The sequence below is a fragment of the Capricornis sumatraensis genome, chromosome 15 (genome assembly GCF_032405125.1).
Source record: "Capricornis sumatraensis isolate serow.1 chromosome 15, serow.2, whole genome shotgun sequence".
Taxonomy (NCBI): Eukaryota; Metazoa; Chordata; class Mammalia; order Artiodactyla; family Bovidae; genus Capricornis; species Capricornis sumatraensis.
Genome location: NC_091083.1, coordinates 32,716,264 through 32,740,068, shown reverse-complemented (window position 1 = coordinate 32,740,068; position 23,805 = coordinate 32,716,264). Strand labels below are relative to the sequence as shown.

The 23,805-nt window shown below is 41.8% G+C and overlaps 1 protein-coding gene across 1 annotated transcript; it reads right to left on the bottom strand.

The window, feature by feature from the left end:
- Positions 1-89: 89 nt before the first annotated feature.
- Positions 90-23,266, bottom strand: OLAH (oleoyl-ACP hydrolase). The gene is made up of 7 exons (XM_068986755.1): positions 23,195-23,266; positions 22,569-22,603; positions 20,215-20,345; positions 10,404-10,542; positions 7,564-7,662; positions 780-862; positions 90-220 (listed from the first exon to the last, which is right to left on the bottom strand). Exons 1-7 carry the CDS (start codon positions 23,264-23,266, stop codon positions 90-92), a joined length of 690 nt encoding a protein of 229 aa, XP_068842856.1.
- Positions 23,267-23,805: the final 539 nt, after the last annotated feature.

Here is a 23,805-nt window from a genome sequence, read left to right as displayed (position 1 = left end):
AAACAAACTCCTAAGCTACTCTGAAAAACTGGAGATGAGTAGCAGACAATCAACTGGACTGTTTTAAGGCCAAGAAGGGGAGATATCTGTCAAGAGGCGAGCACTGATAGTTCTAGAGTCTTGGTTAGGTAATTCTTGATGAAGCTTGTGTTGGAAGGTTCCAGAAGATAGAAGTGGCGTCCTGGAAGCACAACACTTCCACTGGTTACATCTTTCCAGGCTGAAAAAACAGAATTGTATTTAATAACAGATGACGCCACCACCCACAGATTTACTTCCGGGTGTTACTTTTCTAAGAGCACACTAGTGGTAGGGTTACTTCCATGGACTCATGTTCCGTGCATCCTGAATTTTTAATCTCTCAGAGACCTATCAGTACACAGCAGTACCACCTGCCTTCTCTCATTTTACACACCACTGACATCTCTCCATTTACACTAGATAAAACTGGGACCACTTTTCTACTCCATGTAACTGCCAGTTGAGAGTTTTGTTGTTGTTAACACTAATACTTTTGTTTGGCGTTTGTGCCCTATACTGACCAGACCATTTTTATACAAGTGAATTGTTTAAAAAAGACACTTACTTGAAGTATGGCAATAGTTTAAGGATAAAAAAGAAGCATGGATATTACACATCCCCTTGTAGTGTATGAAAAAAAGTGTGTGACTGGATTTATATACTAGTACAGATCTGTGCTGTAAGGCATGCCAGCACCTCTGGTATGGAAATCATCAGATATCTCAATAAAGCACCTCAAACCATCAAAATCATTTCGCCTTCCATAACCACTGGTATATCTTCAGATCCAGAAAAGCATGTTATGTCACAAGAAAGACGAGTCTTAGAGGGTGTGTCACAGCTGCAAATATAAAGGAGCTGGTTAGTAACATTTCATAATAGACACCCCCTAGAATCTTTTCCTATTAATAAGCTCATTTAAATCAAACAAGTCCTCACTTTCTTCCCTTTTACTGTTTACAGCAATATAAACATTTTATTTTTTTTAATCCATGGCGCATATACATGTCAGCACCTGTCTGAGAGTCACTGTGGTCCAGGTTATTTTCCAAGATCTTCTGGCTTCTAGAACAGTCAGGTGCAGTTAGGTGGCACCTGGGTACCCAGTCCAACACAAAATGGGACTAGCTATATAGTATCTTTAACTGTCATTTCCCTGAAATGGCCACCTCTCTATCCCCCAGCCCTCCATTGTTTGGCAGAGGGTTGCTGTGTACAGAACAGAAGCAGATTTATGGACATAGGGCCCCTGAGTTGATTCTGCTGATTCTCAGTTTCATCACAACAGCAGGAAACCATTCGCTGAGCTGGTGCTGGGTGCTGTGTTACTCCCTAGGGACACTTGGGTAAGCACGGTCCCTTTCCTCCTGCCGCTGAGAGACTGGCTGGGGAGACAGACATTAATGAAGTCACCAGACGATTGAACAGATGAGTCACCAAGTTCAGGGTGATCTGTGAACACTTGACAAGTGAGGGTGGAGTGACATCAAGTAGGGACTCCCTGGAACATGGAGTTAGACTTGAGATCTGAATAGATAGGAAAAACTTGGCAACGGGCAGAGAGATGGTAGGGGAAGAGGGACCAGGTGAGCACAAACCAAACGGTTTGTGTTCCATGAGTGAATGGAGAATTGGGATAAATTGAGGTCAAAGAAGCAAGCAAGAGAACTTCCCTGTGGTCCAGTGGTTAGGACTCCAAGCTTCCAATGCAAGGGGTGCAGGTTCAATCCTGGGTCAGGAAACTAGGATCCCACATGCAACGTGGTGTGCCCAAAAAGAAATAATAATAAGCAAGCAAGGGCCACGTGTAGGTCTCCTGAAGGGATTTGGTCATCCTAAGAGAGTCAGGAAGCCACCAGGAGGATTTAGTGCAAGGCACATCATGACTGGACTTGACAGTCATCCGTTTTGGTACAATGTGTGGAGCAGACTGAAGGGGACAAAGGATTGTCTCTTTCAATAGTCCGGGCAAGAATTCCCACTTCTGCCTGGAATGTAGAAAACCAGGAGCGCAACTTGTAGCCTAACAAAGAAAAAAGCCCTACAAACTGCAAAACCATAAATTCTTGAACTCATCGGGAAGCTGAGTTTGCAAGGCAAACCAGAAACCGAACTCCAAGGAAAATTGAGCCCTTCTAAGGAGAGATGGGTCACATGGACTGGCTCATGTGGGCAGAGCACAGGATGAAGGGGTGTCTGCTGTCCATGTGGGTGAGAAGGAACCAGCTACAAATGTTCAGGTGCTGGGGACCAAGCATGGGGTGATGTGTCAGATGCAGTTCACACTGACAGGCTTCTGTCCATGGCCCCCACTAGGGGTTCATGAGAAAGACTAGGAACAAGGCAGAAGGTCAGAAATAGCCCTCTCTCCAGGGCAGGTGGGCAGCAGGAAATGGGATGTGACCATCAGATGGACACTAACCCTGCCCCCAGTCAAGTCCTCCCCTCCTGCCAAGCGGAAATCTCAGTTGCTGGAGCAGGGGCATCAAACACTCCCCCTCCACGCCCCCCACCCAGGGCACATGGGAAGACCCATGGATGTAGGGGATGGAAGCATAACCCTCTACCCTGGGGGAAGGAATGGGAAGGGTCTTGGGCCCCCTGTGCTGTGCTTAGTCACTCAGTTGTGTCTGAATCCTTGCAACGCCATAGACTGTAGCCTGCCAGGCTCCTCTGTCCATTGGGATTCTCCAAGTGAGAATACTGGAGTGTGTTGCCATGTCCTCCTCCAGAGGATCTTCCCAACCCAGGGATCAAACCCAGTTCTCCCACAGGCAGGCAGATTCTTTACCATCTGAGCCACCAGGGAAGCTTAAGAATACTGGAGTGGGTAGCCTATCCCTTCTCCAAGGGATCTTTGTGACCCAAGAATCAAACTGGGGTCTCCTGCATTGAGGTGGATCCTTTACCAGCTGAGCCACCAGGCCCCCAATTCTATACAAAAGCCAAGGCAAAGTCTTCTACTACTGGGGAGGGACTGGAAACTTCCACCCAATACCCACCAGACCCACCCACAAGGCCTAGACACAGAGGACCTGACTAAGACTGAAGCTGAAGATTGGCTCGGATATCCAACAGCTCCCCTTGTTACCTCAGAGGCTAGCATCACACACAGGGGGCCAAACTACAGCTGTCAGTGGGGAGAGCCTGGAGAGAGACAGAAAAATTGAGAAAAATTCTCCAGTCCAGTCTCCACAGTAAGCACACAGTAACTTGGGAGAACCATTGCCCTGAAGTGTACCCATAGTAGCAACAAAACTGAAACTCAGCTCAGCTCCAGTCTGGACTGACCCAACTCCCCACATTCATGGCCTGCCAGAGGAGATGTGCTCAAATCATAAAATATGTTTATGTTAGTTTCATGCATGATATTTTTCAATAGAATATCTGTTTTATGCATGATACCTAGCTTTAAATTAAAAAAAGATGATCAGACACAAAAAGCAAGAAATGACTCCATTGTCAAGAGGCAAAGTAATTACAAGAATAAGATTTAAATGGGCTTCCCAGGTGGCCCAGTGGTAAGTTACCCCCCTGCCAAAGCAGGAGACATAAAAGACTCCGGTTCAATCCCTGGGTGGCAAAGATCCCCTGGAGGAGGTCATGGCAACCCACTCCAGTATTCTTGCCCGGAGAACCCCACGGACAGAGGAGCCTGGCAGACTAGAGTCCATAGGGTTGCACAGAGTCAGACATGACTGAAGTGACTTAGCACACATGCACAAGACTCAAATAAGACCCAGATGTTGGGATTGTCAGACAAGGGCTTGACAGTCGCTATGATGGAGATGCCAAAGGGTTTCACAAGAAAGATCGACATGTGTGAACAAATAGGGAAGTTCACTAGAGAGGTGAAGACTGCAAGAAAGAGTCCAAAAGAAATTCTAGAAATAAGCAGGAGCAGCAATAGGGCATTCCTTTGACAAACTCATCAGTAGATTTGATACAGCTGAGCAAAGTCATCGTGAAGATGGTTAATAGAAATGATCCAAAGAGAAATGAAAAGAAAAAAAATTTTTTAAGGAGAACATCTGAGAGCCCTGGGATGATGACAGACAGCCTGACGTGTGTGTTGTCAGGGTCCCAGAGAGAGAAGAGGACTGTGTGTTCGTCCGAGTAGGACAGGAGGACAGCTTGAGTGAAGTGGAGCTGCAAAGCCTTCCCTCCTGCCTCGGATTTTTCTTTTGACCTCCAGGCTTTGAGCCTTGGGGGGTGGGTGATGGGCAAGGAGAGGGTGGAGGGACACTCCAGGCCTGATTTCCTGTATGTTGGGAAAAGCTGAGTGCTGCAGAGAGGTGGAGAGAGGAAAGCAGACCGAGGAAGGGGAAGGAGCAGAAGCAGAATGAAGAGAATCCAGAACAAGCTTAGGACATTGAGATCTGAAGAGAGGATGTGAATCCTTGTAAGTAGCTCCTGAGATTTGATTCGCTGCGGAGAGGGTGAGACTGTTAAAACACTTTTTTTTTTTTTTTTTAAATTCTGCGAGTGGAATATCCTTGTGAGTGACTTTTATTTTCAGTCTGGGGGAGGTTTCTTTTGAGAGCTCTTGAGAGTTTAGCTAAACTGCTTTATAATGTTGGTGCCTCAGCAGCCATGCTGTGCAGCCAGGCAGCTTGTGAGAGCCTGGACCTTACACTCAGTCCTCCTGGAGCACGTGCAGAATCACAAACGGGTGAGTTCCTGTTGTGACCCTCCCCCAGCGGCTTAGGTGACAGCTGCTCTGGGCCCCCTAGAGACTTCCCTTGTGTACCTTTTAGATAAACCTCCCATGAAGTTTACCAAAACCAGCTCTTTGGGGTTCTAATTGACCAATCCTGACTTAGCCGGGGAACCCCAAAGCTCTCCACCCACGCCTAAGGGCATGTCCATCAGGTCCAGCCACCTCTCTGCCTGCAGTCGGCCTTGACCTCCCCATGTGGCTCCACTAGGTGCGCTGTGGACCTCCTCCACGACCCATGAGTCATGAACTTCTCTATTTCAATTTCTCTCGGGGTCTGTTGTTGAACCTTGGCTCCCTTTCCAACACTCAGGGTTCTTCTTAACAAATGTTAATTCCCCAAAGTCACCAGAACCTCTGGTAGTGAATTATTGGGTTGGATTTTTAAAAATCAAGGGTGGTTTGTTGTGTGCCGTATCCACGGCGTCTCCTAAACACGACCTCCTTGCATCCTTACCCACCACACTTTGAGGGGTTTACTCTCAGCATCCCTTCCTCTGAGAGACGGGACCCTGGGTCCAAATCTCACAGCCACTAGGCCAGGGGTCTGGATCCTGGTGAATAGCCTCCACAGAAGGCATGTTTGTACGAGACTTAATTAAAAAGCAGCTTTTGCCTACACTATTTCACTAATGTCCATAGTGCTTTGGATTGCGTTTCCTTTGGTGGGGGTAGGGGATGTCAGACTTGGAATGGTGTTTCTTGGATTCTGACTCTATGCTAAGCCAGGAAGACAGACAGCACAGCCCTGTGGGGACCACATTTGCTCAGATGGTTGGGGTAGAAACGGAGAGAGATGACAGACTGGGGCAGCTAGTGGCCCTAATGGTGGAGTAGAGGTGGGCATTGGCGTGAACGCAGAGATGTGATAAAAATGAACAGGATTGTCCCTGTTCTCAAGGTGCTTCAGGTCTGCTCCACTTTTTTTCTTTTTAGAAGCTATTTGTATAAACTTCTACTCACAGGCACTGCCTGTGGAGGCCCTAGGTTCAGCTCCAGGCTTTGTGGCAGAAAGAAAAGGAACTCAGACCCGTGTGTCCGGCTCCTCCCCAAAGGAGACAAGAGCCAGATAAAATTGAAGAAATGCATGATGGTATATAATAGTGCCTGAGGGCCAAATGCTGGCCTGTGGGGAGGTTAGAAAAGGGAGAACCTTGTGGTTTCAGTTTATTAGGGCCAGTATCTGGAACATTAGGACTTCAGTCCTATTAGAAGAATCAAATGTCAATGAGACCTCTTAGGAGACAGGAATAGTCAGGTGTCATGGAGCCAAATGAGTTCTGGAACAAAATTCCCCCAAGAAGCAAATCACTCCCTTGTCCTGAATCACCTCCACATATTTAATAAGTAGGGATCCCCTTCTGCTGTTCCCCTAAGAAGATGAGCATCCTTTGACATTAGTAATTTATTCAACTAATGTTTTTTTATGTGATAAAGCATAGTGGATTGGCCAAAAAGTTCATTTGGGGATTTTGTAAGATTTTCTGGAAAAACTCGAACAAACTTTTGGCCAACCCAACACACATTGAACCACATTTTTAAAAAAAAGATAAAGATGCCCTGTTCATCCTTGATTGATGTAATTTCCATGCCCAGGCTCCATTTTAAGGCGGCAAAAATATCACAGGTGGGCCTCAAAAGAAAACAAGTCAAACTGCCTTCCTGGATAAGCGTCCTCAGAGAACAGCCAACCTGCGTCTTGCATAGATAATTATTTTTTAAAAAAGAGAAAACGTGCCTTAATGACTTAGATAGCATCATTCAAAATGTGAAAATCTGCTAACACTCCAGTAACAGATTCTTGACTCAGTTCCTCGTCATCAACAAGATCCTCAGGAACGCCTCCCATTTTCTTTAGTGCAAAGGCAATTTCCTCTTCACACAAATCATCTTTGAGGAAACGAATTTGGGCCTTTGACATGAAACAGTAAAAACATTAGTCTGACATTTCATCTAAAACACCTGTTCAGACACTGAACGCTCTCTACTCTCCCTTTTGGTGACTTGAGAATTCTCTGATCAGGGCTTCCCTGGTGGTCCAGGGGTTAAGAATCTGCCTTGCGGGGAGAACAAGATGGCGGAGACATAGGTGGACGCGGAGTACGTCTTTCTCCATGGATACGTCAGGAATACACCTTCAGACACAGAAGTGCTTACAGAACATCACCTGATGGCAGACAGGAGTACCTGACCACCGGAAAAGAATCTGCCTTGGTAGTGCAGGGCACACTGGTTCAATCCCTGGTCCAGGAAGATCCCACATGCCGGGGAGCAGCCAAGCCTGTGTGACACAACTGCTGAGCCCACGTGCAGCAACTACTGAAGACTGTGCGCCCTGGAGCCTCTTTCCACAGCAAAGCCCCCTGCAGTGAGAAGCCTGCACCACAACTAGAGAATAGCCCTGGCTCTCTGCAACTTAGGGGAAGCTGTGCACAGCAATGAGGACCCAGCACAGCCAAAAAAAAAAAAAAAAAAAAAACCAACCAAACATTTTTTTATTAAAAAGAAAAGAATGATCCAGTTAGTTTGCTGAACGTTCTCTGCTGACTCAAAATGGAGGAAAATACACTTAGAATCAATAGTTTTCATCAGAGATGCCCTGGCCAGTGCAGGCACTGACCAGGAAACAGTTCAAGTGCATTTCAGAGCAAAGATGAGAAGATGACAGTGAAAGAGATTTGAGTGTTTCATTAACCAATAGTATCTTTTATTCATCACCGTGTCTACTGGATCAGAACTCACCAGAAAGGAAAACAATGACTTGATTTCCCCACTGCACTTCTCTCCTTTCCACCACCCTCCCTAAGGAAAATGAAATTACTTACATGAGGAGGGCATATACTTGACACAAATAAATGTACTGTTCTAGATTATATTTTTCTTTGAGATGTAGCACAGTAAAAAAAGCAGTATAAGATCCCATACTACATTTGGGGAAGAAAAACATGATAATAACTATTCAACAAAACTCATGGTAATACATCAGAAATCCACAAGAACAAGCATAAACACAGCAACAATCAAGAAACAGACCAAAGGAGAGCTTACATTAGTTGAATAATAGCTAACTTATTTGTAAATGGTAGGTTTTCAATGATTTGCAGCCACATCAGCAGTGTTTCAAGACATCCTAGATAATTCAAACTAAGATTGAGTACTGATTTCCACCATGTCTTGAAATCAATTTAAATTTCCTTTCCTCCCTGAAAGATAGATATCACTATGTATTTAATATTTATCAGCAGTTTTCAAGGTATAGTCTGGGGACTTCCAGGAGTTCCTGTCACCTTTTCAGGTGGTCTGTGAGGTTAAAGCCATTTTTAGAATATTGCTAAAATGTTTCCCTTTTAAACTCTCTCTTTTTTTTTTTTATGAGAGCATAGTTGAGTTTTCCATATACTATGTATGTCATGGGTTATCAGCACAGTTGGAATGCAAAAGAGAGAATCTTAGCTGCCTTCTAATAAGCCAGACATTAAATGTGTGCCAAAGTGTAAAATAGTGCTACTCTTCCCACAGTGCTTTTTTGAGAGAATATAGTCTTGCATAAAATATGTATTCTTTATATCGGCATATAAGGGGATTATTAATGTTAAATATCTTGAAAGTTTCATAGTTTTATTTTCTAATACGGTAAATATTGATAGATAAACCACACATAAAATCTCGTTGATCCCCTCAATGCACCTAGAAGTATTGGGTTGACTAAAAGGTTTGTTCATACTATGTTACAGAAACACCCAAACAAACCTTTTGGTCAACCCAGTATTAAAGCAATGCCAGGAATAAAAAGTTTGTGAACTGCTGTAGACATTATATAGTTATATTTTGTAGACAGTATTGATCGAGAGCATTTTTTTGCAAATATCTTCAGGCAATGAACAAAGGAAACTCAGTTCCATGGTCATTGCTGCTGGAGTGTAAACTGAAGGTGATTTGGCAATTTCTGTCAAGTGCTCTATCAGTGTGTATATCATTAACCTAAATTCTGAACATGTGATCCTTAAGAAATTTATAAGAAATGTATACTAAATTTTCTACAAAAAATGTCATCAGAGTGCTTTTATAACAGAAAAAAAGATAGAAATAAGTATTATCTTAAAAGGAATTGACAGTCATCTTGCAGTGATAGCAGATCTCCATAGCAATAGTTTAAGTGGGGGGAATAATTAGGAAGAAATATAAAATAGGATCCCCACATGCAAAAATACTGTGGAGCCACATCAAAATTCTGAAGGATTATCTGGGATAATGGATACTTCGATTTTTTTGCTCAATCGTATCTGTGTGTATATATAATTCAGGAGCCAAAATGTACGGAGTCCTTACCATAATACCAAGTAATTTATGGTTATTATTCATTTAATCCTCAGAAATGAAGCCATTATCATTCAAGTTTCACAAAGGAAGAAACTTAATTCAGAAACCCAAGGAAGTTGCCAAAGGTCGAACTGAGTAAGAGGCAGACAGAACTCTGATATTTATGACTTAACCTTAAAATTCTACAGCTTAGTGTCAGACTTTATTTTTGGGGGCTCCAAAATCACTGCAGATGGTAACTGCAGCCATGAAATTAAAAGACACTTACTCCTTGGAAGAAAAGTTATGACCAACCTAGATAGCATATTCAAAAGCAGAGACATTACTTTGCCGACTAAGGTCTGTCTAGTCAAGGCTATGGTTTTTCCAGTGGTCATGTATGGATGTGAGAGTTGGACTGTGAAGAAGGCTGAGCGCCGAAGAATTGATGCTTTTGAACTGCGGTGTTGGAGAAGACTCTTGAGGGTCCCTTGGACTGCAAGGAGATCCAACCAGTCCATTCTGAAGGAGATCAACCCTGGGATTTCTTTGGAAGGAATGATGCTAAAGCTGAAACTCCAGTACTTTGGCCACCTCATGCGAAGAATTGACTCATTGGAAAAGACTCTGATGCTGGGAGGGATTGGGGGCAGGAGGAGAAGGGGACGACCGAGGATGAGATGGCTGGATGGCATCACGGACTCAATGGATGTGAGTCTGAGTGAACTCCGGGAGATGGTGGTGGACAGCGAGGCCTGGCCTGCTGCGATTCATGGGGTCGCAAAGAGTCGGACATGACTGAGCGACTGAACTGAACTGAACTAGCTTAAGAAATACATACTATTTATATCCTTTTTAATTTAAAAAATAAATAGGATATACGTTGCTGCTAGAGTCTTGATTTTACAAATCTTAATGCTTTCTGCCTAAAAGGGAAAAAAAGTAAGACGATTGTTCAAACTGGCCAATTGTAAAAGCCATGGCTGGTAGGAGTTACCCAACATGCTGGGGCTATTTTCAAAAGAGAAGATACCAAGAGAAGCCTAGGATTTACACACTCCTGAAGGAGAGGTTTCGTTCATTTCAGCACTAGGCCTTTCTATCTTTTCGGTCCCTACTAGGACTTCTTTCAGTCTGACTTTCTCATTTGAGAAGAGCTCTAACCATACTGAGTCAATCATTCTTTCAAGCGGTGACGAAACATCAAAACCAAACTAAAACAAAGGCACACGTCCCATAAGACACAGAGCACAACATTAACCATGGGTCTGTGGTGGAAAAAAGTCCCCCAAATGTTTTTCAAAACAGAGGTTTAACAACAACAACAACAACAATAAAAAAAAAATTAAAAACAGAGGTTAAATACCTGTGGCCAAAAAATGCGAAATTTTCACCCTGGATAATCGGCAGCAGGGCACAGGCAATTTCATCAACCACCTGATGCATGTCACTTTCCAAAGGTTCTTCAAACTGACTTTCTCTCCCAGCAAGCCGTATGGCATGCACTGGAAGTAAAGGAAGGCGGTTAATGTGTGCAGATGGCACGAGGGTTGCTGTGATACTGTGAAAGGGCTTATGTTAATATGATGGGAAGAGTTTCAAAGATGTGAATAATAGTAGTCAAATGTAAGGAGAGAAACATTTTAGAATTTGCTGATTAAGTGAACACAAGCTACAGCAGACTACATATCTGAAAAATACTCTCCAACATTTAGAATTTTTAAAAAACGTTTAGAAACACTGGATGAATCACATGTGTGCCGTTTGACTCACAATAAGGTAAATGGTATAACTAGAAGAGAAAAAACATAAGAGGGAATTTAAAATTCCAGTCATGAGCCTATGCTAACAGAATGACTGTCTACGGCTTCTTGTTGTTCAGTCGCTTAGTTGTGTCTGGCTCTTTGCGACCCTGTGGACTGCTGCAGACCAGGCTTCCCTGTCCTTCACCATCTAACGGAGCTTGCTCAGACTCATGTCCATCGAGTCGGTGATGCCATCCAACCATCTCATTCTCTGTCATCCCCTTCTCCTCCTGCCTTCAATCTTTCCCAGCATTAGGGTCCTTTCCAATGGATCAGTTCTTTGCATCAGGTGGCCAAAGTATTGGAGATTCAGCTTCAGCATCAGTCCTTCCAATGAATATTCAGGACTGATTTCCTTTAGGATTGATTAGTTGGATTTCCTTGCAGAACAGGGGACTCTGAAGAGTCTTCTCCAACACCACAGTTCAAAAGCATCAATTCTTCGGCGCTCAGCCTTCTTCACAGTCCAACTCTCACATCCATACATGACCACTGGAAAAGCCATAGCTTTCAAGAGACCGACCTTTGTCAGCAAAGTAATGTCTCTGCTTTTAAACATGCTGTCTAGGTTGGTCACAGCTTTTCTTACAAGAAGCAAGCGTCTTTTAATTTCATGGCTGCAGTCACCATCTGCAGTGATTTTGGAGCCCAGGAAAATAAACTCTGTCACTGTTTCCATTGTTTTCCCATCTATTTGCCATGACGTGATGGGACCGAATACTATGATCTTTGTTTTTTGAATGTTGAGTTTTAAGCCAGCTCTTTCACTCTCCTCTTTCACTTCCATCAGAGGTTCTTGATGAGGTTCCTTTTCACTTTCTGCCATAACAGTGGTGTCATCTGCATAACTGAGGTTACTGATATTTCTCTCAGCAATCTCAATTCCAGATTGTGCTTCATCCAGCCCAGGATTTCACATGATGTACTCCGCATATAAATTAAATAAGCAGGGTGGCAATATACAGCCTTGATGTACTCCCTTCCCTATTTGGAACCAGTCCATTGTTCCATGTCTGGTTCTAACTGTTGTGTCTTGACCTGCATATAGGTTTCTCAGGAGGCAGGTAAGGTGGTCTGGTATTCTCATGTCTTTAAGAGTTTTCCACAGTTTGTCGTGATCCACATAGACAAAAGCTTTAGTGTAGTCAATGAAACATAAGTAGATGTTTTTCTGAAATTCTCTTATCTTTTCTTTGATCCAACGGATGTTGGCAATTTGGTCTCTGCCTTTTCTAAATCCAGCTTGAACATCTGGAAGTTCTCGGTTCATGTGCTGTTGAAGCCTAGTTTGGAGAATTTCGAGCATTACTTTACTAGTGTGTGAAATGAGTGCAATGGTGCATAGTTTGAACATTCTTTGGCATTCCCTTTCTTTTGGATTGGAATGAAAACTGACCTTTTTCAGTCCTGTGGCCACTGCTGAGTTTTCCAAATTTGCTGGCATACTGAGTGCAGCACTTTAACATCATCATCTTTTAGGATTTGAAACAGCTCAGTAGGAATTCCATCACCTACGCTAGCTTTGTTCGTAGTGATGCTTCCTAAGGCCCACTTGACTTTGCACTCCAGGATATCCAGGACTCTAGGTGAGTGATCACACCATCATGGCTTGTATCAGGAGTATAAGACACCAAGTTTCAAGGGTGGCTGAGAAGGACAAGCATTGAAGTGCCTTAAATTTATGGGAAAGGCAGATAGACCAATTGCACAGAATCAAGAGCTTAGAGATAGACAACACACATGTGGGAACTCACTTTATTTTTTTAATATAAATTTATTTTAATTAGAGGCTAATTACTTTACAGCATTGTATTGGTTTTGCCATACATCAACATGAATCTGGGGAACTCACTTTATAACTGTGTTGACATTTAAAATCAGTGGGAAGGAAAGTGTAGGTCTCTGAATAACCAAGTCAGCTGATTATTCATGTGAAATCAAGAAATACCTAGCTCTTACATGATATAGAAAAGTCAATTCTAACTTGAATATGGCAAAATACTTAAAAATTGAGAGAAGAAAATATTGGCAAATAACTTTGTGACTGACAGGGTATACTTTTTAGAGTAAGCTGTAAGAAGTGCAAACTTTAAGAGAGATAAACTTGACTATATTAAAATTTAAGACTTCCATGAATCAAAAGACAACATGTAAAGAAAGAGGTGGCATCGACTGGGAAAGACATTTTAACCTGCAATACCTAAAAAATTAGGGTCCTAAATATGTACAGAATTTCTATACATCAGTAAAAAGAAGAGAATCAAATGGAAAAGTAAGCATAAGAATCTGATGAGAAACTCACAGGAAAGGAAGCATAAATAGAAATATGAGTTTGAGCAAACTCCAGGAGATTGTGAAGGACAGGGAGGTGTGGCTCGCTGCAGCAGTCCATGGGGTTGCAAGGAGTCGGACTCAACTGAGCGACTGAACAACAACTATGCAGATATATGAAAAATGCCAGTCTCACCTATAACAAGGATTGCTCCATTTAAAATCAGAGTAATTTATCTTGCAATTGGAAGTTGTACCTCTCTGAATTGGTTCTTTTAGATCCCACATATAAGTGATACCGTATAGTATTTGTCTGACTTATTTTACTTAGTCGGAGAAGGCGATGGCACCCCACTCCAGTGCTCTTGCCTGGAAAAATCCCATGGACAGAGGAGCCTGGTAGGCTGCAGTCCATGGGGTCGCTACTAGTCGGACACGACTGAGCGACTTCACTTTCACTTTTCACTTTCATGCATTGGAGAAGGAAATGGCAACCCACTCCAGTGTTCTTGCCTGGAGAATCCCAGGGACGGGGGAGGCTGGTGGGCCGCCGTCTATGGGGTTGCACAGAGTCGGACACGACTGAAGCGACTTAGCAGCAGCAGCAGCAATGCCCTCAAGTTCCATCCATGATGTTGCAAATGGCAGGATTTCCTTTTTGTCAGCTCAGTATTAACTATTATTTCATTATCTATCTAGATATCACATTTTCTATATCATTCATCCATCAATGGACACTTAGGTTGCTTCCATGTCTTGGCTATTGTAAGTAATGCTCTAATGACCATGGGATGTGTAGCTATCTCTTTGAGATAACCAGTTTTGTTTCTTTCGATATATACCCAGAAGTGGAATTGCTGGATCATATGGTAGTTCTATTTTTAATTTTTTGAGGAACTTCCATATTGTTTGCCAGAGTAACTTCACTAACTCATATTCCTACCAACAGTGCACAAGGGTTCCCTTTTCCCCACGTCCTCATCAACACTTGTTATCTTTTGTCATTTTGGGAACCGTCATTTTAACAGGTGTGAGGTGATAGCTTGTGGTTTTGATTTGCATTTCCCTGATGATGAGTGATGTTGAGCATCTTTTCTTGCACCTGTTGGCCATTTGTAAGTTGTCTTTCAGAAAATATCTATTCAGTTCCTCTGTTTATTCAATTTAAAAATTGTTGTTTTTTGGTATTGAGTTGTATGAGTTCCTTATATGTTTTAGCTATTAACTCCTTCTTAGAGTTTTTATTTGCAAATATTTTCTCCCATTTGGTAAGTTGCTTTTTCATTTTGGTGATTCTTTTGTGGTGCAGAAGCTTTTTAGTTTGGAGTTATCTCATTTATTTATCTTACTTTTGTGTTTGGGCTGTAGGTGTCATCTCTGAAAAATCATAACCAAGATTAATGCCAAGGAGATTTTCTTTGTTTCCTTCTAGGAGTTTTATGATTTCAGGTCTTATGTTTGAGTCTTTCATTCTTTTTGAGTTAATTTTTTGAGTGAGTTTCATCCTTCTGTGAATATCCAGCTTTCCCTGCACCATTTATTGAAGAGACTGTCTTTTCTGTGGGCTTCCCTGGTGGCTCAGCTGGTAAAGAATCCACCTGCAATGCAGGAGACCTGGGTTCCATCCCTGCATTGAGAAGATCCCCTGGAGGAGGGCATGGCAGCCCACTCCAGTATTCTGGCCAGGAGAATTCCATGGACTGTATAGTCCATGGGGTTGCAAAGCAACCAACAAAACTGAGCGACTTTCATATCGCTCTCGTCAAAAGTTTGTTGACTGTGTATTTGGGAGGTTATCTCTGGACTTTCAATTCTATTGCATTTGCCTGTGTGTCTGTTTTTATGTCAATAGGATACTATTTTGATTACTATGAATACATTCTAGGGATATAATGTACAATATGGTGACTATAGTTAACAATATTATATTGCATATTGAAAATTGCCAAGAGAATAGATAGAAAAATTATCACAGGAAAGATAGCTGAAACTATTTGAGAGGATAGATGTTAACTAAACTTACATGTTGATCATTTCACAATATATACATGTCAAGTTATGTGGTTCAGCTTAAACTTATTCACCATGTGCATGCGTGTGTGTGTGTGTGCGTGTGCTCAGTCACTCAGTCATGTATGACTCTTTGCAGCCCCGTGGACTGTAGCCCGCCAGGCTCCACTGTCCATGGAATTTTTTAGGCAAGAGTATTGGAGTGAGTTGCTATTTCCTCCTCCAAGGGATCTTCCTGATCCAGGGATTGAACCTGCGTCTCTTGCGTTTCCTGCCTTAGCAGATGGATTCTTTACCACTGCGCCACCTAGGAAGCTCCAAGCTTATCCAGTCATTTACATCTCAATAACACTGGAAATAATAGAACAAAATCAGAATAATTTCATGCACAGATTGGCAAAAAAATAAAAGCCTTGGCAATAACAGTGTTGTCAAGGATATAAAGGGATACGAATTTTCGTGTGCTGGTTTGGCAGTAAAAATCTTTGCAGTTCTTTTGGAGGACGATTTGGAGTAGAGACATTCCTATTCCAATACCCAGAAATTCCACCTTTAAGTATAGATACAGTTGCCCCTTGAATAACAAGAGTTTGAACTGGGAGAGTCCATTTATATGCAGAGTTTTTTCAATAGTAAGTACTACAGTACTACAAGAAATGCAGCTGGTTCATTCCACAGATGCTGAACCCTGAAAACAGAGGGCCAGCTACTCGTTATACGTGGATTTTCAACTGTGCAGAGCTTCATCATCCCTAACCCCTGCACTGTTTAAAGGTCAACTGTATATGAGACTGCTCACAGAAGTTATTACACATAGCAGAAAAAGACCTCAATCCCTATAAAGAGAAGACTAGACACATAGTCACACAATGGACTAATATATTCCTAGTTAAAAGCCAGTGAAGTAGTCACATATCCAAGGGATGGATCTCAAAAAAACAGAGGAGAAAAAAGCAAGCTTCAGAGGAACATTTACAGTATGTTACATTTATATAAAGTCAGAAAAATATGTGAAATATCTATCTTATGTCAACTGTTGATTGAAAACCTCATATGAAATTGCCTTCAATAATTTGTAAAATATATTTATATATTAGTAGCAGGACTCTCTTCCTCCAGTGCATGGGTTTTGGGGAGACCGCCATGGCAGAGCGTTGGTACCTGGAAATGGAGAGAAAGAGGCTTGGAAAGCATGAGAGAGCAGAGTTGTAGTGGCTGAGAGAGGCACCTTGGAAAGGGAGGGACGTCCCTTGCAGGCCTGATGGCAAAAATAAAGAAGGAAGTGGCTGAAGAGAAGAGCCCTACAGATGCCAGGTAGCATCAAAGAATCAGAAGAATGAACCCCCCAACTCTACGTTGTCATTTATTTATAAACTGCACGTCACTTATAGTGACAGAAGAGGGCACCCTTGAACTAATAAACAGAGTAAGCAACTGACTGGGTGGTTTGCTTTTTCTTACAGATTTTTTTCTTTTTTTGTTAATTTCCAGGGCACTTTAAATTCATACATGGTTCAATATTCAAGAGGTACAAAAAGGCTTGCAATGCAAAAATCTCTCCAAATCTTGCTCTTCAGTTCAGTTCAGCTGCTCCGTCTTGTCCGATTCTTTGAGAACCCGTGAATCGCAGCACGCCAGGCCTCCCTGTCCATCACCAACTCCCGGAGTTCACTCAGACTCACGGCCATTGAGTCAGTGATGCCATCCAGCCATCTCATCCTCGGTCGTCCCCTTCTCCTCCTGCCCCCAATCCCTCCCAGCATCAGAGTCTTTTCCAATGAGTCAACTCTTCACATGAGGTGGCCAAAGTACTGGACTTTCAGCTTTAGCATCATTCCTTCCAAAGAAATCCCAGGGTTGATCTCCTTTAGAATGGACTGGTTGGATCTCCTTGCAGTCCAAGGGACTCTCAAGAGTCTTCTCCAACACCACAGTTCAAAAGCATCAATTCTTCGGTGCCCAGCCTTCTTCACAGTCCAACTCTCACATCCATACATGAACACTGGAAAAACCATAGCCTTGACTAGATGGACCTTAGTCGGCAAAGTAATGTCTCTGCTTTTGAATATGCTAGGGGCAATCAAAGGTATCAATTATAAACATAAGCCTTGAAAGGTATTTTATGCATATGTAAGTTCATTTCCTTCCTCATCCCCTCCTTACAAAAATGTAGCATTTGAGTCCCACTGTTTTAGAACTTGACTTTATTCCTCAAAACATCTCGAAGTTCCAGAATGACCTGTTTTTGGGGGTCAGGAAAACCCAACGTACTTCATCATGAGTAGAAGTAAGCATAACACACAAAATGAAGAAAGTAAGAGTCAAACTTTTTCAGCTAAAGATTGAACATGCTTTTTAAAAAGCTCACAGAGCAAAGCAAACAATACAAAACTCTAATATAAATTCAAATGAGAAATTGCAGATATGGAAAAACACTGTAACTCAGAAATTTAACATCCTGAACAGAAATAGACAGTTGCACAAAGGCTGACAGAATACTGGAAAGAAATTGATTAAAGGGACAAAAATGATTTTTAAAATGACTGAATGTTGTCTGTGAGGTAATAGATGCAATGTATTTAACTGGATATGGAGGATAGGAATAAAAGAGCTGGGAATAAGAAAACAAAGAAAGAAGGAAAAGATCCCAAAAGAAGGTGATAATCATAAAAGGCAGAAAGTATTCTAACACAGGAATAAATGGCGACACTCAAGAAAGGTAAACAAGATAAAATACTGGTAAAGAACTAATATTTGAAATTATAATCCATGTAAATGTCCCTGAAATATAATGACATGAAACTGTGCGTCGAAGATAATTGAGGAAGCTGGGTGAGGGATAGTTGAGAACAACTTTGCAAATTTTTCATAAATCTAAAACCATTTTAAAAATAGTTGCATTTTTAAAAGATTAATAGAGATCTTAATCAAAAGTAAAAATAAAATCTGAAGCAAATATTTCAAAATAGTAGTATTGAAAAGACTGTAGTAATTGATACTTGATGGTTTGTTAGATTATGCTATTGAACCAACTTTCCAGTTCTGAGAAGTACCTTACACAGCATTATAAATCAACTGTATTCCAATAAAAAATTAAAGAGAATATAATTCAGCCATAAGAAAAGGATGAAACAATGCCATTTGCCACAACATAAATGGACCTAGGACCTAGAGATTGTCATCTCTAGTAAAGATGACATTTACTACTTCAGACACTTGCTTCACTCAGAGATTATTATCTTCACTAGTGATGTCAATCTCTGAGTGAAGTAAGTCAGACACAGAAAGACAAATATATGGTATTGCTTATATGTGAAATCTAAAAAACTATAAATGAACTTATTTACAAAACAGATGTGGAGTCACAGGTGTAAAAAAATAAACTTATGGTTACCAAGGGATAAGAGGGGTATAAATTGGAAGACTGGGATTGACATATACACACTACTAAATATAAAATAAATAATAACCTGCTGTATAGCACAGGGACCTCTACTCAATACTCTGTAATAGCCTATATGGGGAAAAGTGTCCATAAAAAAAGAAAAAAAAGAAAACAGTGAATCCAGGTATAACTGAGTCCCTTTGCTGCACACGTGAAACTAACGCAGGACTGTAAATCAAGTATAATCCAATTTAAAAAAATTTTTTAATGTCTTACAGCAGAAAAATCCTCTCATTGAACAGGTAGGGAAGCTGAATAACACACACACACACAGTACCTGTTTGAAGGGATCATTGAACTGCTGGGGCAACCTGGACCTCCCTGAAGAAAGGAAAATTCTGGAGAAGTGAAGTACGATTTCTCCAGCCTCTTTCCTGTTGTAGAGATGTGTAAATTACCTGGTACAGGTTGCAAGTTCTAGACTGCAGGTGGAGGCCTACTTTTTCTTTTTAAATTTCTGTTGGAATATAGTTGCTTTACTTTTAAGGGGCCAAGAAGTCAGTAGCACTGTATGTATTCCCACAGGGCTAGAGAGGGAAAAGTTGGAAAAGTGCAAGTTGCTCAGTTGTGTCTGACTCTTTGCAATCCCATGGACTATACTATCCATGGAATTCTCCAGGCCAGAATACTGGAGTGGGTAGCCTTTCCCTTCTCCAGGGGATCTTCCCAACCCAGGGACTGAACCCAGGTCTTGCAGGCGGATTCTTTACCAGCTGAGCCAAAAGTTAGAAAACAGTGCTGCAATGTCGGCCAAGAATTAGATGCCATGACCTCAGATATAAGGGACTTCCGTGGTGGCTCAGACTATAAACAATCTACCTGCAAAGTAGGAGATCTGGGTCCGATCCCCGGGTGGGGAAGATCCCCTGGAGAAGGAAATGGCAACCCACTCCAGTATTCTTGCCTAAAGAATCCTGTAAACAGAGGAGCCTGGCAGACTACAGTCCATGGGGGTCCCAAAGAGTTGGATACAACTGAGCGACTTACAGTTTCAGAGAGGTAAGAGGTACAGTGTTTTGTCCCTCAAAGCTTTCAACTTATCTTAAGCTACTCATGTCAGGGAATAAGAAAATATAATCAGAAAATGAGTGGTGTTTAATTCACTTTCATGCTGCTGTGAGAAAAAATTCAAGTTCACAGTCCATCAATAAGCTCAGTGGTAAAGAATCTACTTGCCAATGCATGAGACGCAGGTTTGATCTCTGGGTCAGGAAAATCTTTTGGAGAAGGAAATAGCAATCTACTCCAGTGTTCTTGCCTGGGAAATCCCATGGACAGAGGCTGATGGGCTGCAGTCCATGGAATTGCAAAAGAGTCAGACACGACTTAGAGACTAAACAACAATAAAAAAAGAAAGATAATTCCTAAGACAGATAGGGTAATAGACAGAGAGACAAGGGGGAGAAAAAAGTTGAACAGAGTCTGAACAGAATCTCAGTGACCTATTGGCCTTAACAATGGTATAACATGTTTAATTTGGTAGCGGAAGATAACAGAATTTCTTGCTCTGGAAATAGAAAAATCACATTATTGAGCAATCTTGAGTATCTATTAATATTAACTATCCCCCAGTAAAGAAACCTGTATTGTTTGTATGTGCATGTTATCTGACCTTGCAAATTACTCACTGATAAAAGTTCACATACCTTCCACAAAATTAGGAATATCTTGGCCCCATTTGGCAAAGTAAGTGGAGCCACCTCTTCCCCAAGGAAAGCAAACCAACCTAAAAAGTGCATTACGATTCTGGTGTAAGCAGTTCACAACTTTTTCATTCCTAGGGAGAAAATTCAAATATTTAACATGATGTAAAGTCAGTTCCAGAGAAGGCAATGGCACCCCACTCCAGTACTCTTGCCTGGAATCTCCCATGGATGGAGGAGCCTGGTGGGCTATAGTCCAATGGGGTCGCTAAGAGTCAGACAGAACTGAGCAACTTCACTTTCACTTTACACTCTCATGCATTGGAGAAGGAAATGGCAACCCACTCCAGTGTTCTTGCCTTGAGAATCCCAGGGATGGGGGAGCCTGGTGGGCTGCCATCTGTGGAGTCGCACAGAGTTGGACACGACTGAAGCAACTTAGCAGCAGCAAAGTCAGTTCACCTGTCCTAACTGAATTAGGTGTGTTTTAACAGAAATTTTTATTCATTATAAGGAGACTGTATTCATATATAAAGGGACTGCCTTTTTTTTTCCAACAAGAACGGCCAAAAAAATTTTTCATGGATTCATTTTTAACAGTATATATAAACTTTGATAGATGTAAGTGAAATAGTCAATTATATGTAATATTTAGGAAATACGTTTCATATGCACATTTAAAAGGGATAGACATGCTAATTTAGAAATCACCCTTTTCCCAATTCAGGGAATAGTTGTATCTACACAGTTTTATCTCAGTGTCTTCATAATTTCAAGTCATCTGTAAGTTTTCCAAAGCACATAATTTTCACTTCCTTCTGAGTGTTAATTAAATACACCTTTTTGCATCTGCATATAATTGTTGGAAATTTTACCACAATGTCCAAGTATCCTTTCACCTAGTATTCCAGATAATTGCTTTGTAAAAAATTCAATATATATATATATATTCAACATAAATATATGTACAAAACATTCAATATATATACATTGGCATCATCCATAATTTAACACTTCCTGTAAAGTTTACAAATTGATGATTAAATTAGTTATAAAGTTATATAGTGTTGTCAAATGTGAGATAATCAACTCTACTGTGGTGATTAAATCTGTCTTGCCTCTCTCTTTTTTAAGTTCCCATTTAGTCAGTTGATCTCTGTGCTGCACTATGCTTAGTCACTCAGTCGTGTCCGACTCTTTGCGACCCCATGGACTGTAACCCTCCAAGGTCCTCTGTCCATGGGGATTTTCCAGGCAAGAATACTGGAGTGGGTTACCATGCCCTCCTCCAGGGGAATCTTCCCAACCCAGGGATCAAACCCAGGTCTCCTGCATTGCTGGTGGATTCTTTACCATCTGAGCCACCAGAGAAGCCCAGGAATACTGGAGTGGGTAGCCTATCCCTTCTCCAGGGGATCTTCCCAACCCAGGAATCAAACCAGGGTCTCCTGCATTGCAGGTGGATTCTTTGCCAGCTGAACTACTGGTGATGCATGCCCAGTTGATCTCTACAAGCATCCAAAACTAACAATGATTGAGATTTTGTCAGCTTTACATGTGTTCTTTAAAGAGGATTTTGGTTTTCATGATAAAATAATAGAATACTACTAATTATGAGAAACTTTACACAAACTTGAGCATAAGTTAAAACCTTTCTTGGGGGGAAGAATAGCTTTTGGAGAAAATCTCCTTGGCTTGTATCAGGGCATTTATGTTAATAATTGCTAATTTAAAGAGAACAAAACAAAAAGGCAATTTTTAAAAAAAGATTTTTTAATGTGAGCCATTTTAAGTCTTGATTGAACTTGTTACAGTATGTTTTTTATGTTTTGGCTTTTTGGCGGCCATGGGGCATGTGGGGTCTTAGCTCCCCGACCAGGGATCAGGCCCACACCCTCTGCACTGGAGGGCAAAGTCTTAACTCCTGGATGGTCAGGGAAGTCCCCCCAAAGGGGTAATTTTAATGTTTTCTTGTGAAGAGGGACATTATGTACTTGAGGCTACATTCCTTCTAACTAATCCTATTATCAACAAACTCACTGACCATGGATCAGCCCTAAATAAGAGCTTCATATGTATCAACCAGTTACTGGAAAAACACTACAGTCATTTTTTAAAGCAATACAAAAGCCTTCCATAGTGCCTTCCACAGTTTGGTAAAAACTGCATAGCTAATGGGTGCGTTTTTTGAACCTTATTTCTGGAAGCTATTGAAGAGTCTAGAAAAATGATTTGAATTCAACATTACTTTAAAACCAGTCCATATTTTTTAAAGCCAAGGAGCCCTACTTCAGTCTATTTCAATGACTTGCATTCTCATGAACAAAAATGTCAGAATAAGAATAGCCTTGCCATACCTGAAGACTGTGTAATCAGCAGAAGTAGGGGAGTTCTATAAGGAAAACAATACAAAGCCATAAACACAAAATTAGGTGTAGACACTTTGATCATTGCTGGTTTTGTTTTTTTTTTTTTTAGTTGCTAAGTCATTTCCAACTCTTTGGAACCCTGTGGACTATAGCCCTTCAGGCTCCTCTGTTCATGGGATTTCTCAGGCAAGAATACTGGGTTACCATTTCCTTCTTCTGGAGATCTTCCCCACCCAGGGATCAAACTTGTGTCTCCTGTGTTGGCAGTCAGACTCTTAACCACTGAGCCGCCAGCGAAACCGTTTGATTATTTGTTTCAAGATAAAACCACCTTTCTTTGCCTTGGGAGTGAGGGTAGGAGCTCCCTTCACTTATTTAGAGCCAGGCCAGTGTTACAGTGGGCCCTCAGACCCACATCGATGGGGTGCCCGTCCTCCACAGCAAACCCACGGCCAAGACCTCACGAGAAGGCAGAGCCTGGGAGGGTAGGGCTCATTGCTGCAAAGCCTGGACGGAGCAGAACGCTCTCATTCTTGGGCTTTTGCCTGTCCTCTGCATCCATCCAATCTCCTGTGTCGCCTGAGAAAAACAGACGAAGGCCAAGGGAAGCTAACCTTCCTGAGCCAGTCCTCTGGGTGGAAGCCTTCTACCTGCACTTGCCTTCTCTTTGTCTTCCCCTTCTTCATTTTTGGTTTTGGTTAAATCATAAAATTCTAAGACTTTAAAGTTGAGAGGGATTAGTGATCATTTAACCCACTATCAGCAGCCTGATAGCTCAGTTGGTAAAGAATCTGCCTGCAATGCAGGAGACCCGAGTCTGATTCCTGGGTGGGGAAGATCTGCCGAAGAAGGGATAGGCTACTCGCTCCAGTATTCTGGCCTAGAAAATTCCATGGACTGTATAGTCCATGGGGTCACAAAGAGTCAGACACAGCTGAGTGACTTTCACTTTCAACAGCCTGTGGAAACAAAGAGATCTGAATTCAAATCTGTTGATATGACACTAGGAAAATGACCCGAGTGACTGAAAGTCTCAGTGTCCTCATCTGTAAAATAAGGACAATCATAGCATCTTCCTTACATTTTGATTAAATGTCTCAAAAATACTTAGCCTGGTTTTCAGTTCAGTTCAGTTCATTTCAGTCGCTCAGTCGTGTCTGACTCTTTGTGAACCCATGAATCGCAGCACGCCAGGCCTCCCTGTCCATCACCAACTCCCAGAGTT

Excerpts from the sequence above, each read along its gene's own strand:
- OLAH (XM_068986755.1), bottom strand. The coding sequence starts at position 23,266 with ATGAAGAAGGGGAAGACAAAGAGAAGGCAAGTGCAGGTAGAAGGCTTC. Across the intron at positions 20,346-22,568 it reads GCTGATTACACAGTCTTCAG|GAATGAAAAAGTTGTGAACT; the intron begins GTATGGCAAGGC and ends TTTTCTCCCTAG. Across the intron at positions 863-7,563 it reads CAAGTATATGCCCTCCTCAT|CTGTGACACACCCTCTAAGA; the intron begins GTAAGTAATTTC and ends TTATATTTGCAG.